At 37.6% G+C, this 15,285-nt stretch overlaps 1 protein-coding gene across 1 annotated transcript in view; it reads left to right on the forward strand.

Annotated features, from left to right (window-relative positions):
- The first annotated feature begins 270 nt into the window (after nucleotides 1-270).
- LOC144976633 (uncharacterized) overlaps nucleotides 271-15,285 on the forward strand; it is a 65,828-nt gene continuing 50,813 nt past the window's right edge. The window contains exons 1-9 of the mRNA XM_078920931.1: nucleotides 271-330; nucleotides 1,868-1,939; nucleotides 5,786-5,872; nucleotides 6,613-6,642; nucleotides 7,665-7,741; nucleotides 8,379-8,575; nucleotides 11,023-11,167; nucleotides 13,179-13,245; nucleotides 14,660-14,765. Of these exons, the coding sequence (XP_078777057.1) occupies nucleotides 1,880-1,939; nucleotides 5,786-5,872; nucleotides 6,613-6,642; nucleotides 7,665-7,741; nucleotides 8,379-8,575; nucleotides 11,023-11,167; nucleotides 13,179-13,245; nucleotides 14,660-14,765 (769 nt within the window). The 5' untranslated portion in view covers nucleotides 271-330; nucleotides 1,868-1,879. The remainder of the gene's footprint in view (nucleotides 331-1,867; nucleotides 1,940-5,785; nucleotides 5,873-6,612; nucleotides 6,643-7,664; nucleotides 7,742-8,378; nucleotides 8,576-11,022; nucleotides 11,168-13,178; nucleotides 13,246-14,659; nucleotides 14,766-15,285) is intronic.

Consider the following 15,285-nt stretch of genomic DNA (forward strand, 5'->3'; position numbering starts at 1 on the left):
TTGCAAAATTTATTGTAATTTGATGGATCACGAACCCAATTCAATTATGACCACCGCCCGTGAACAATTTATACAACGGAGGGCATCTTTTATTGCATAAATCTATTGTTATCATCCGGGTCAGCTCGAGAACAAAATAATATTATTGGTCTATAGAAGGAATCGTACTAATATCAAATCGCGATTATTATTTATTATTTGTACGGGTTTCATTGTTGTGCTACACGGGTGGAGAAACAATGATAAGATGCAAAGTGTATAAAAGTCTGTGCAAATATTTTAAAGATCAAAGTGTCTGGGGCGTTCAGAGAAGGCGAGTGGATTTGGAGGGTAAGTTTACTAATAAATTATTGTAAGAATTTAATAGTGGTTTTCCATAACTCTCCACCTCGGATTTTTCACATTTTGAGATATTGAGGATTATTTCCGCTACAATCTCTCATTCGGCCTATTATTTCATTATATTTAAACTTCAAATTCACACAAATCTAAGGAAATTCTTGTGCGTCTTGATGCTTAATATTACTTTACATTTCAATTTGCGGCTATGTGGTCTAGTGGTATGACACTCGCTTTCGGATCGAAAGGTCGTGGGTTCGAGCCTCGCGTTCGGCGCATAGTTGAGTCCTTGGAGAAGGCTCTTTACTCACATTCTCTCACCGTACTCAGGTGTAAAACGAGTACTTAGCCGTTAACAGCGTTGTCTTTGTCCAAACAAAAATTTGGAATATCGCCTAACAGGCGTCATGTCCCGTTCTAAATGTTATGTGTTGCTGTTGGCCAAGGACCCCTTGTAAAGCGCTTTGAGCACGTTTAGTGGATATTGCGCTATATAAAAGCTCAATTTAAGTCAGAAAATCTCAAAAATCGACTTAGCGAGTTTTGGAAAACCCGACTTCAATTATGTAAGTTCTATTATTCCATTCTCATCCTCTTGCTTAATTGATGTCTATCTCTACCAAACCGTTATCGTCGTAATCATCATTATCATCACCATCGTTCATCATCATCATCATATTCATCATCATCGTCATACTCATCACCATCGCTCATCATCATCATCATCATCGTCATCATCATCATCACCATCATCATCATCATAATCATCATCATCATCATCATCATCATCATCATCATCATCATAATCATCATCATCATCAAATTCATCATCATCATCAAATTCAGCATCATCCTCATCATCATCATCATCATCATCATCAACATCATCATCATTATAATAAATGTCGTCATCGTCATCATCAGATATTCCTCTTCCTCCTCCTCCTCCTCCATCTTCTTCTCCTTCTTCTTCTTTTTCTTTTCAATCCACCTCGTCTTCCTCCTTCCCTCCCCCCTCCTCCTACTTATTCTAGTCGTGTTTTTTACTTCTATTCTTCTGCTATGTTTCCAATCGCTTCAAACTCGTACACTCTTTTTCATTTTCTTACATAGCATCAGTGTTTCCGAATAATTTTTGTGCGGCGTTGTGTCCTTGTGGTAGACACTCGCCTTTGGACAGATAGGTAGCTGAAAAGAGTCCCACTCTAGGCGACGCAAAGTTGAGTCCTTGGAAAAGGCTCTTTACTCACATTTTCTCACCGTACTCTGGTGTTAAATTAGTACTTGGCCGGCAACAATGTTGCCTTTGTCCAAAATAAGGACCGATTTGAGCACAAGCACATTTTTTGTTTTTTTTTTCGGTTTGACTTTGTTGTTTGTTTTTGTTTTGTTTTTGTTTATTTGTTGATTTTTGGGGTTTTTTTGTTGTTTTTTTTTTGTTTGGGGGGGGGGGGGGTTCTTATTAAAATTATTCCTTTTAATATTTACAGAAAAAATGTAACATTACGCGATCATTTTAATATTCCAGAAAGTTCTAAAGATGCAGTTCTTAACAATTGTAGCAGCCCTGATACTGGCTGGTATGACGTCAGCCAATGTGGTGAGTTCTTGTGTCATTGTTATATCTGGTGTGTAATGTATGACGTCAGCCAATGTGGTGAGTTCTTGTGTCATATGACGTCAGCCAATGTGGTGAGTTCTTGTGTCATATGACGTCAGCCAATGTGGTGAGTTCTTGTGTCATTGTGATATCTGGTGTGTAATGTATGACGTCAGCAAATGTGGTGAGTTCTTGTGTCATTGTGATATCTGGTGTGTAATGTATGACGTCAGCCAATGTGGTGAGTTCTTGTGTCATTGTGGTATCTGGTGTGTAATGTATGACGTCAGCCAATGTGGTGAGTTCTTGTGTCATTGTGGTATCTGGTGTGTAATGTATGACGTCAGCAATGTGGTGAGTTCTTGTGTCATTGTGATATCTGGTGTGTAATGTATGACGTCAGCCAATGTGGTGAGTTCTTGTGTCATTGTGGTATCTGGTGTGTAATGTATGACGTCAGCCAATGTGGTGAGTTCTTGTGTCATTGTGGTATCTGGTGTGTAATGTATGACGTCAGCCAATGTGGTGAGTTCTTGTGTCATTGTGGTATCTGGTGTGTAATGTATGACGTCAGCCAATGTGGTGAGTTCTTGTGTCATTGTGATATCTGGTGTGTAATGTATGACGTCAGCCAATGTGGTGAGTTCTTGTGTCATTGTTATATCTGGTGTGTAATGTATGACGTCAGCCAATGTGGTGAGTTCTTGTGTCATATGACGTCAGCCAATGTGGTGAGTTCTTGTGTCATTGTGATATCTGGTGTGTAATGTATGACGTCAGCCAATGTGGTGAGTTCTTGTGTCATTGTGGTATCTGGTGTGTAATGTATGACGTCGGCTAATGTGGTGAGTTCTTGTGTCATTGTGATATCTGGTGTGTAATGTATGACGTCAGCCAATGTGGTGAGTTCTTGTGTCATTGTTGATATCTGGTGTGTATTGTATGACGTCAGCCAATGTGGTGAGTTCTTGTGTCATTGTATACTGGTGTGTAATGTATGACGTCAGCCAATGTGGTGAGTTCTTGTGTCACATGTGGTGATTCTGTGTTTGTAATGTATGTGACGTCGGCTAATGTGGTGAGTTCTTGTGTCATTGTGATATCTGGTGTGTAATGTATGACGTCAGCCAATGTGGTGAGTTCTTGTGTCATTGGTCTGTTATTCTGTGTTGTGTAATGTATGACGTCGGCCAATGTGGTGAGTTCTTGTGTCATTGTGATATCTGGTGTGTAATGTATGACGTCAGCCAATGTGGTGAGTTCTTGTGTCATATGACGTCAGCCAATGTGGTGAGTTCTTGTGTCATTGTTATATCTAGTGTGTAATGTATGACGTCAGCCAATGTGGTGAGTTCTTGTGTCATTGTGATATCTGGTGTGTAATGTATGACGTCAGCCAATGTGGTGAGTTCTTGTGTCATTGTTATATCTGGTGTGTAATGTATGACGTCCATGTGTGTTCTTTGTCATATGTGATATTGGTGGTATGTATGACGTCGCCAATGTGTGAGGTTCTTTGTCATTGTTATATCTGGTATGTTATGCTTTGCTTTTTTTAAATTATTGTGCTTGGGGTTGTCTATTATTATTATTATTATTATTATTTTATTATTATTATTATTATTATTATTATATATTATTATTATTATTTTTATTATTATATTATTATTATTATTATTATTATTATTATTATTATTATTATTATTATTATTATTATTATTATTATTATTATTATTATTATTATTATTATTATTATTATTATTATTATTATTATTATTATTATTATTATTATTATTATATTATTATTATTATTATTATTATTAGATAAAAACTGAAGTTGTTTCGATAGGAACTCAGCAAATATTAAAGTCTATCCACTTGTCAAATCCTACCCTAACCATACTTACTTACTTACTTACTTACTTACTTACTTACTTACTTACTTACTTACTTACTTAGGCCGCCCCTTGGGGCGCCCAGCATGACCCACAAGTATTCTCCAATGTGTCCTGTCCCCCATAAGTGTGCACAGCTCCCGGGTGTTGTCCATTCCTGTGTCATCTAGCAGACAGTCAATGTATGTTTCTAACCCAAACCATAACTGATTGTGATATTTCTATTTCTGAAAAGGCTAAAATTGTGGGTGTCATTCTGGACAGTTCTTTGTCTATGGATCAGCATATAAACAATAATGTGAAAATTATGTACTATGAGCTCCGTAGAATATCACAGATGAGATCATGTTTACCTTTCAACAACTTGAAGAGAATTGTCTCTGCTTTGGTCTTGTTACGCCTCGGCTACTGCAATTCACCGTTCGCTGCTCTCCCTAATAACAAGCTCCAGAGAGTATAGAATACGCTTCAAAGGTCGTAACGTCACTTCCCTCATAACCACGCATGGTAACTTAGTGACTGGCTCTAAACTATCGGAACAATGGCGGACGCCCTTATGAAATATTTCTCCGACGAGCATAAAAGCGTATCCAGAGGTAAAAAAAAACATTATAATTCTGATCATGTTTTGACTTTTAAACATTTTGATCACAAGACATATGAAAAGTTCTAGCCAGCATGAAGAATAAAAAGTACCGATTTTCTTTGTTTAGAACCACGATGGCCGCCGTTGCTGGGCGACGTAACATCAGACTATTGGATCCAATTATCTCTGCTTTGGTCTTGTCACGATTCGACTACTGCAATTCACTGCTCGCTGGTCTCCCTAATAACAAGCTCCAGAGAGTACAGAATTGGATTCAATAGTCTGATGTCACGCCTCCCGGCAACGGCGGCCATCTTGGTTCTAAACAAAGAAAATCATTACTTTTTATTCTTCAAGCTGGCTAGAACTTTTCATATGTCTTGTGATCAGAATGTGCAAAAGCCAAAAACATGATCAAATTTATGTGTTTTTTCCCCCTCTGGATACGTTTTTATGCTCGCCGGAGAAATATTTCATACGGGCGTCTGCCATTGTTCCGATAGTTTAGAGCCAGTTACTAAGTTACCATTCGTCATTACGAGGGAAGTGACGTCATGACTGTTGAAGAGAATTGTCTCTGCTTTGGTCTTGTTACGCCTCGACTACTGCAATTCACTGGTCGCTGGTCTCCCTAATAACAAGCTCCAGAGAGTACAGAATTTTGCGGCAAGGTTAGTCCTGGGGAAATCAAATTACTTTGATTCCAAGGACAAGCTGATTTTGTTTTGTTTTTTGTTTTGAAGTAGTTATATTTATTTTTGTATATTACTTTTTACAGAGCACTTGTCAGCAATAAATAATGGGTGCCAAATAAGCACTTATATTACAATATGTGACCCTTCGTCTCAAAACGGTATTATGTCGGAACGAGCCAGATGCTTAAAAGCCGAATTATTATGTTAAACTGGTCAAAAATATAAATTAATTGTTGGCATTCTCACCCTAAAATATGATATCCATTCTCCTCAATAAAACATACAAACTCAACACAAGTCTGATATTTCTGGCTATAAATTCAGTTTTCAACATCTTAACCAACCCGACTTAATACCATTTTGAGGCGAAGGGTCACATATTATCTTTATTATCTTTAGTATATCATGGGACTACGTGGCTCAGCGGTATGGTCTTTGCTTCGTACCCGAAAGGTACCGAGTTCGACTACCCGCGGCGTTGTGTGGCCTTGAGCAAGTCACCTAGCCTTAGCTCAATTTGCGGCGCTGCACTGCGGCTGACGCCTGGGTTATTCCAGTCTTCCCTTGGAATAGACCCTAAAGAAAAATTTCCCCTTAGGGATGAATAAAGGGAATTTATTTTCATTTTTTTATTTATATATTTTAAAATCTTTGTCTTGTGTTTTGGCAGAGTGAAGAAGAAACAAAGAATTTTCTAGACAATTTTGGAAAAGGGATTGACTACTTGACACTGAAAAAGTTCAACGGACAGGGGCAGGTAATTAAACATAATTAACTCTACCCACCTCCCCACACAAACACACCCTCACCCAAGCACGACACCCCCCCCCCCTACCCAAGGAAAAAAATATTGCCCTATATAAAATTTCAAGTTCTTTTTTTTTTATGTTGTTGCTGTTTTTTTTTTTTGTTTCTTTTTTTGTTTGTTTTATTTTTGTTTTGTTTTGTTTTTTGCTGTTTTGTTTTTTTTGTTTTTGTTTTTATTTTGTTATTGTTTTTAAACAGCTATTTTGATTATTACTAGTTCTTACTAAATCCTATCGATCAGACTAAAAACGTTTAAGATTACGCATAATTTTGGGTGTTTGTTATGTTATATCCGGCAGATTGGATGTTGTGAGTATTTTACCTAAATGCATAGCATACATTCTATATGTGTGGCTCAAAAAGCCATCAGCTTTGCTCTAGTTGTTATGGTTTCATTTTCATCTGTGAGAATTCTGACTATAGCCAGAACGAAGATGACGTCACTCAAGTCTTTGTTATTGCTTTTTGCCATCCCGGTTTATGAGTAATGCTCACTAAACTATATTAACCAGACTATAAACATTCAATGTGACACATAGTTTTGGGTGTTGGTCCGTTATATTTCCGGATGGCAATGTTGTGAGCTTCTTAGCCAAGCGCATACTATCTATAAATTGAATTTTATGCTACATTAATTTGTAAATAATATAAATCTTTCATGGTACATTTTTTCTCTCCATTTTCTTTCAGGCAACCACTTCAGAAATTTACGCCGACGAGGTATGTTGAATTTCCAGATTTAACGCAGTGCATGCAAGAAAAAATGATTGAAACATTTTAGAAATAGACCATTTATATAGAGCAATATGGGACAGCGTGGCTCAGTGGTACGGTCTTTGCTTCGTACCCGAAAGGTACCGAGTTCGACTACACGTCGTGCTGTGTGACCTTGAGCAAGTCACCTGGCCTTTGCTCACTTTGCGGCGCTGCACTGCGGCTGACGCTTGGGTTATTCCAGTCTTCCCTTGGAATAGATCCTAAAGACAAATTTCCCCTTAGGGATGAAGAAAGGGAATTTATTTATTATTTATTCATAACACCTACAGCAAAACCGTTACATTTGTTACGACACAATATACATTTTTTATTATTCAGATTTATTGTATACATCACAATGTTATTTGTTTGATTATTAAGAACATAAAGTTGTAGAGAGATTGTTTGAGTTTTAAAAGTGAATTTTGCAGCTGGGTAAGTCTGCCACTTTTTGGAACGCCATATTTAAAAATTTGGCCAGAAAACTCGTCCTTCAAATATCGATCGATTTAAATGACCCTCATCTTGGAGAAAACTCTATAACCTGGGACCTACCTGGGACTTTGCGGTCCCAGGTTTGAGAGTTTTTGCAAAGATGAGGGTAATTTAAATCGATCGATATATGAAGGACGGGTTTTGTGGCCAAAATTTTAAATATGGGTTTTTCCAGAGTACGCCAGGTCTTGTATAATAGTTAAAAAGAAACTTAAAACAAATCTCTTTAGAAAATCATTTGATGTTTAACATTTATATTAGGCCTACATATTATAGATATCCTAAATTTTCATCATGTAGCACAGTGCGTGGTAATTAAATTACAAATTGATTAATGCTATTCCAATATGATAGATTTTATGCTTAAATTATCAATTTATTGTTGTGTTTTATTTGCATTGTAAAGCGCCTCTGAGCACATTGTGTATCTAGGCGCTATATAAATTCATTCATTCATTCATTCATTTTCTTTCTTTCTCCATAAATAACAGCGGTTGGAGGACGTTAGAAAGAAGAGGGAGGCCTCTTTTGGACACACGTTGATCAGAAAAGAAAGAGCTATCCATAGGTGAGTAGGCATAATCTATCTCTCTCTCTCTCTCTCTCTCTCTCTCTCTATATATATATATATATATATATATTATATATATATATATATATTATATTATATAATCAAATAGCAGCTCGGCAGATTGTAATAATAGAGTGGTAGTAGTAGTATAGTAGTATAGTAGAGTAGTATGTAGTAGTAGTAGTAGTGTTGTTGTTGTTTTGTGTGTGTGTTAGTGGTATAGTAGTTGTAGTAGTAGAGTAGTAGTAGTAGTAGTAGTAGTAGTAGTAGTAGTAGTAGTAGTAGTAGTAGTAGTAGTGGTAGTAGTAGTAGTCAGTTGTAGTAGTAGTCGTAGTAGTAGTAGTAGTAGTAGTAGTAGTAGTAGTAGTAGTAGTAGTAGTAGTAGTATAGTAGTAGTAGTAGTTATAGTAGTTAGTATAGTAGTAGTAGTGTGTTGTGTTGTTGTTGTATAGTAGTGTAGTTAGTAGTAGTAGTAGTAGTAGTAGTAGTAGTAGTAGTAGTAGTAGTAGTAGTAGTAGTAGTAGTAGTAGTAGTAGTAGTAGTAGTAGTAGTAGTAGTAGTAGTAGTAGTAGTAGTAGTAGTAGTAGTAGTAGTAGTAGTAGTAGTAGTAGCTACAATATCGTTACCATTGCAGGGAGGGATCCTCGCTGAAAATCAACCTGGTCTCATTCCATAACCCTGGAGGGAGCAGGTCAAAGCGTTCTATCGACAACACCAGTGAAGAGACCGGGCCTACTGGAGGGAGTAGATCAAAGCGTGCTACCTACAACACCAGCACAGAGACCTGGCCTCATCTGATCCCATACATGTTTGACTCCAGCTTTCCAACCAGTGAGTGTTTTGTTTCTCTCAGAGAATGCATTGTCATGGGTAGGATTCGCTCCTCTCAATCGCATACCATATTGTGCGGCTATGTGGTCTAGTGGTATGACACTTGCTCTCGGATCGGAAGGTCCTGGGTTCGAGCCTCGCTCTCGGCGCATAGTTGAGCCCTTGGAAAAGGCTCTTTACTCACATTCTCTCACCGTACTCATGTGTAAAATGAGTACCTGGCCGTTAACAACGTTGTCTTTGTCCGAAAAATTGTAATATCGCCTAATAGGCGTCATGTCCCGTCCTACATCTTAAATGTCGCTGTTGACCAGGGACCCCTTGTAAAGCGCTTTTAGCACATTTATTGGATATTGCGCTATATAAAGCTCAATTTATTATTATTATTATTATTATTATTATTATTATTATTATTATTATTATTATTATTATTATTATTATTATTATTATACCCCTTTTTCTGTTTTCCAACTTGCTTTCTTTGTCTTTCTCTTGGAATGAGATTTCTTGGTTTCGTCCGTTCTATTGTGGGGGTCCTTAACTGGTAGGGAAACAGTAACATGTATTGTTATACTTTTGGTACCGAGTTCGACTACCCGCCTCGTTTCGTGGCCTTGAGCAAGTATCCTCGCCCTTGCTCAATTTGCGGCATTGCACTGTGGCTGACGCCTGGGTTATTAAAATTGAGCTTTATATAGTGCAATATCCACTAAATGTGCTCAAAGCGCTTTACAAGGGGTCCCTGGTAAACAGCAACATTTAATATGTAGGACGGGACATGCCGCCTGTTAGGCGATATTACAATTTTTCGGACACAGACAACGCTGTTAACGGCCAGGTACTCAATTTACACCTGAGTATAGTGAGAGAATGTGAGTAAAGAGCCTTTTCCAAGGACTCAACTATGCGCCGAGCACAAGGCTCAACCCAGGACCTTCCGATCCGAAAGCGAGTGTCATACCACTAGACCACATAGCCGCACCAGTCCAGTCTTTCCTTGGAAAACTTCCGAAGTGGTAATATTATGGTTTTACTAGCAGACGACGCGTATCTATGTCAGGTATTGTCAAGTTGGTAAACATCCTCTCGCTCATAATGTTTATATATAGTATGCGCTTGGCTTAGGGGTTCACAACATTGCCATCCGGAAGTATAACGGACCAACACACAAAACTGTGTGTAACCATGATCGTTAATAGTCTGGTTAAAACAGTTTAGTGAGAATTACTCATAAACGCGGATGGCAAAAAACAAAAACAAAGACCCGCGTGACGTCAACATCAAACTATCTATATGAAATACAATTGGAATTTGCTACGGTTTTTCGCAGCTTTCTATATTCAGTTGGGTTGGATTTTTCTCACTAAATTCTCCCAGATTATAAACATTTTTGTGTATTTATGCTATTGATAAAGCGGGAAGAAATGGTGTGTATTTTATTTAAACACATACCATCAATACTGAAATGCCATGTTTACCTACTTGACATTGAACACATACCATCAATACACAAATGCCATGTTTACCTACTTGACATTGAACACATACCATCAATACACAAATGCCATGTTTACCTACTTGACATTGAACACCCACATACGGAAGAACCCCCTTAACTCATTCAACCCTAACACCGACTATATCCGTTCTTTTAAAAAATTAAATTGAGCTTTTATATAGCTAGCGCAATATCCACTAAACGTGCTCATAGCGCTTTACAAGGGGTCCCTGGTCAACAGCAACATTTAACATGTAGGACGGGACATAACGCCTGTTAGGCGATATTACAATTTTTCGGACAAAGACAACACTGTTGACGGCCAGGTACTCATTTTACACCAGAGTACGGTGAGAGAATGTGAGTTAAGAGCCTTTTCCAAGGACTCAACTATGCGCCGAGCGCGAGGCTCGAACCCAGGACCTTCCGATCCGAAAGCGAGTGTCATAACACTAGACCACACAGCCGCACATACCCGGGTTAATTTTACCCCATGCCTATTAATTACATTTTTCTGAGACAAATTATAGGCGTAGTATCAAAGCTAATGTCTTTCATTTTTACATGTTGATGGTAGTTGAATAAAAATATCTATTCACATGCTCATTTTTAATACATTTTTTCCAATTTGTGACCCTTCGCCTCAAAACGGTATTAAGTCGGGTTGGTTAAGATGTAGCCCGAAATATCAGACTTGTGTTGAGTTTATATGATTAATTAAGGAGAATGGATACCATATTTTAGGGTGCGAATGCCAACAATGTATAATTTGGACCAGTTTGACATTAAATTAGGCTTTTAGGATTTTGGTTCGTTTCGACATAATACCGTTTTGAGACGATGGGTCACATTCTGAAAAGTTGCAAAAATCTGTAGGATTGAGTGAGTTCAGTTTCACGTCTCCATATTTTCATGTTAGTCTCGGGTACGATTATTTTTTATTCTCCAGGCCTCATCCCAAAGGTGAGAAGGATAATGGACGACATTATGGATCACGTATGCGTCACGTGGGTGGAGGAACCTGACTTTGACCCTCTCAACAACAACTACCCGTCCAATGCCTACCTCAAGTTTATCGGCGGCGGGGGAAACATGTAAGAACATCATATTTTTTGTTGTTGTTGGTATGGGGTGGGATTCACTCCACTCAATCGCATAGCAACAAATCAAAGCCACTATATCTCATTATCTGTTTTCCAACTTGCTTTTTGTCATTGTCTTGGAATGAGATTACTTGGTTTTGTCCGTTCTATTGTAGGAGTCCTTAGCTGACAGAAAAACAGTCAAATGTATAGTTATACTTTTGAGAGATGATAATTTTTTACTTGTAAATCATCCCCGTTATATATTGCGTTAACTCTCTCCTTACCAGCCATTTTTAGAATTTCCCCCGAAAATTCACACCCACCTGAGACAAAAATAGACTTTTCCTAATCAAACAAAAAGTTAACAAGTCTAATATTCTATACAGAATGTTGTTCAGCAAAATGAGCTCTACAACACAGTGTTTAGTATTTATAGCTGTAATCAAAGCATTTCTTTACATTATGTGATGTAAAGAGAAAGCAGAATTAGAACATTGTCGTTGAATCCTAACGAAATGACGATTTTCCTATGGTTGGTAAGGAGAGGGTTAAGGTAAAATTCTGCCCACCAGATGAGCCGTACCAATCTTATGTGTAACCTTAAGAGTTTGGACCGTCTTTTAGCGAGACTTAACCGAGAACTGATCACCCAACTGGCCCGTCAAAAAAAAAACAGCTACAAAGAGCCCGATGACGTCAAGTTCATTCATTCTATAGTAGAGGTTGTGCTAAAGGTTCGTTTTGGTAGGGACCAAGATCTATCCCCCCCCCCCCCCCCCCCCCCCCCCCCCCCCCCCCGCGCTCTAGCAGTGAATAGGTACGTAGCTGGGTCAGTTAGATCTAGCGAAAAGTACTTTGCGACTGACTAGCGCCCAATCTAAAGGTTAGCTGGCAATTTATCAGTAGATTTTTGACCAATCAAAACATGGAATTTGTGACACACCTTCACACGTGCTCGGACAAACATGGTTGGTTGTTTATAAACAATAACGTGAACTAATTCGACCTCCATCTGATCGTTGTTATTGTATTTATATTGACAAATGGGTGACTAGTTATCACACGATTTTCTCGATCATATTATAAACGTTTAAGTTTACACGTAGTTTTCTGTGTTGATTCTACTGATCAAGAGGTAAAACAATGGGTATTTTACTTAACACATACCATCTATAGTAAAACCTGTGTAGCTTGCGGTGTCTACCAATCACTGCCATTGTTTACATTATGACGATTGTCCGAGAGGGGTGGTTATCAATCGGTTAATTGCTCTTGTCTGATTGTCCCTTTCCCTCTATGGAAACCAGCGTTATGGGCCTCGTGACTCTGAAGAACTATTTTTGTCCCAAAACGTTATAAATGGTGTTGGCGTGAGTTCGATGGTAAAAATGGATTTAAAGATATACAGAATGTTCCATACGTTTGGAATCAAATAAGAAAACAGTTTAATGAGAAACAACGGAGAGATAGAACGAAGTTGACGTCACTCAGGTGTTTGTTATTGTTTTTAGCCAGCCATTTTATGAGTAGTTAGTTCCCATTAAACCGTATTAACCAGACTATAAACGATTAAGGTTACGCAGTTTTGTGCGTTGATACGCTATTTCCGGCTAACGATTTAGTTATAATTAATTATTATCCAGAATTTTCGGATTTTCCAGAGTAAGCTAACAATGATGCAGAGGAAAACCAAAACAAACTAATTTTATCATTTTCTTCTTTTAAAATATTTAATTTTCACTTAACCATGGTTAATTTGATTTGTTTTTATGTGTTGAGGTAAATACTCACCTATTCTTTCCGCCTGCTCAAACACAGAAAACTACCTGTAACATTCAAATGTTACAGTCTGTTAGATGAACTTTAGCTCAAATCTCCAAACTATCTAAAGAGCAGAGCCACAGTAATCTCATTCATTCTACAGAAACCTTAATGAGAACTAATCACCAAAAAGGTGGTCTAAAAGCAACAATAGGCAAAGTGGAGTCAACTTCGTTTATTCTATATTTTTATTTACTAGCTGTGGAACTTTCTTGGGCCAAGGGAGTGGAACTGAAGCAAGGACTATTAGAACGTGTACTTCATACGTAAGTTGATGTTTCACTGTTTTACAAATGTAACCCACAGCCTCAAAGGTTATGCTGCATACGTAAGTTGAAGTTTAACTGTTTTACAAATGTAACTCATAGCTTCAAAGGTTATGCTGTATACGTAAGTTGATGTTTCACTGTTTTACAAATGTAACCCATAACCTCAAAGGGTTACTGCATACCTAAATTGATGGTTCCTGTGCTACAAATGTAACCCATAGTCTAAAAGGTTGTACTACATATTGAAGTTGATTATTCACTGTAATACAAATGTAACCCATCGTATCAAAGGTTGTACTGCATGCGTAAGTTGATGTTTCATTACCAAATGTAACCAATAGTCTGAAAGATTGCACTGCATACGTAAGTTATTGTTCACTGTGTTTGAGCTTCTATGTGCTCATAACTCCTTACAAGGGGCCACTTCCACCAGAAACACTTAACATATCCGACGAGACAGGACGTCTATATTGCAATTTTTTCTTGAGACAACGATATTAACGACCAGGTCCTCATATTTTTTCCTTAGTATGGTCAGAAGATATAAGTAAAGAGCCATTTTCACTGACTCAACCTTGCGCCGATAAGAGATGGGCTCGAACATGGAACCCACCTGTCCAAAGGCGAGTGCCATACCACAAGATCAGATACCCACACAAAAGTAACTATTGTGGCGATCTCCGTTTCCTACGAACTACGAAGACTTACCACATACTGCTGACTGCAAGACTACTCTACACGTCAGATCAGAAAAACGTAAACACGAGAGAGCTCATTAAATTTATAAAATTCACTACACATTGCTTTCATTGTTTGTTGTTTCCAGTAAAGTAGATGCTACATTGGTGACCCCGACGTGATTTGAACATGCACACTATATCATTATTTATAATCGTCAGGTACCAGAACACAGTAACGAAGACCAAAGTCAATTTTAGCAACTGCACCACAACCATACCATCAAACCTAACTATTGTTAAAATGTTCATTTATTTATTTACTTATTTAGTGAGTTGATTTATTTATATTTTTTGATAAATATATTTGTATATTTATTTATCAATTTATTTATTTAGTGGGTTGATTTTTTATTTATATCTTTATTCATTCATTTCTGTATTTATTTATCTATTTAGTTATTTATTTACTTATTTATTGAGTTCATTATTTATTCATATCTTTATCAATGTATAGGTATATATTTATTTATATATTTTTTAAATTTATTTATTTATTTAGTGAATTGATTATTTATTTATCTTGTTATCAATTTATTTGTATACTTATTTGTCAATTCATTTATTTATTTAGGGAGTTGATTATTTATTTATCTTTTAATTATTTATTTTTTGTATATTTATTTAACGATTTATCTATTTATTTATTTATTTACTCACTATACGTTTTCCAGTCTTCGATCGTCCACGAGATATTCCACACTTTGGGTGTCATCCACGAGCAGCAAGGACCGTTGAGCTTGCAACACTTGTCTCTGGCTAGAAAGAATGTTCGAGATGGTGAGTTGAAGCATAGAAGGACTAAGATGGATGGATGGATAGATGGATGGGTGGATGGATGGGTCAATGGATAGATAGGTCGAAGGATGGATGTGGATGGATGGATTGATGGATGTCTGGGTCAATGGATGGATGGATGGATGGATGGATTGATAGATGGATGGTTCAATGGATAGATAGGTCGAAGGATGGATGGATGGATGGATTGATGGATGGAAGGATGGATTGATTGATTGATGGATGTATGGGTCAATAGATAGATAGGTCGAAGGATGGATGGATGGATGGATGGATGGATGGATTGATGGATGGATGGATGGATGTATGGGTCAATGGATAGATGAGTCGAAGGATGGATGGATGGATGGATGGATGGATAGATGGATGGGTGAATGGATGGATGGATGGATTGATAGATGGATGGGTCAATGGATAGATGGGTCGAAGGATGGATGGATGGATGGATTGATGGATGGAAGGATGGATTGATTGATTGATGGATGTATGGGTCAATGGATAG

The sequence above is a fragment of the Berghia stephanieae genome, chromosome 7 (genome assembly GCF_034508935.2).
Source record: "Berghia stephanieae isolate SIO BIC M18660-M18661 chromosome 7, UCSD_Bste_1.3, whole genome shotgun sequence".
In the NCBI taxonomy this organism is placed as follows: domain Eukaryota; kingdom Metazoa; phylum Mollusca; class Gastropoda; order Nudibranchia; family Aeolidiidae; genus Berghia; species Berghia stephanieae.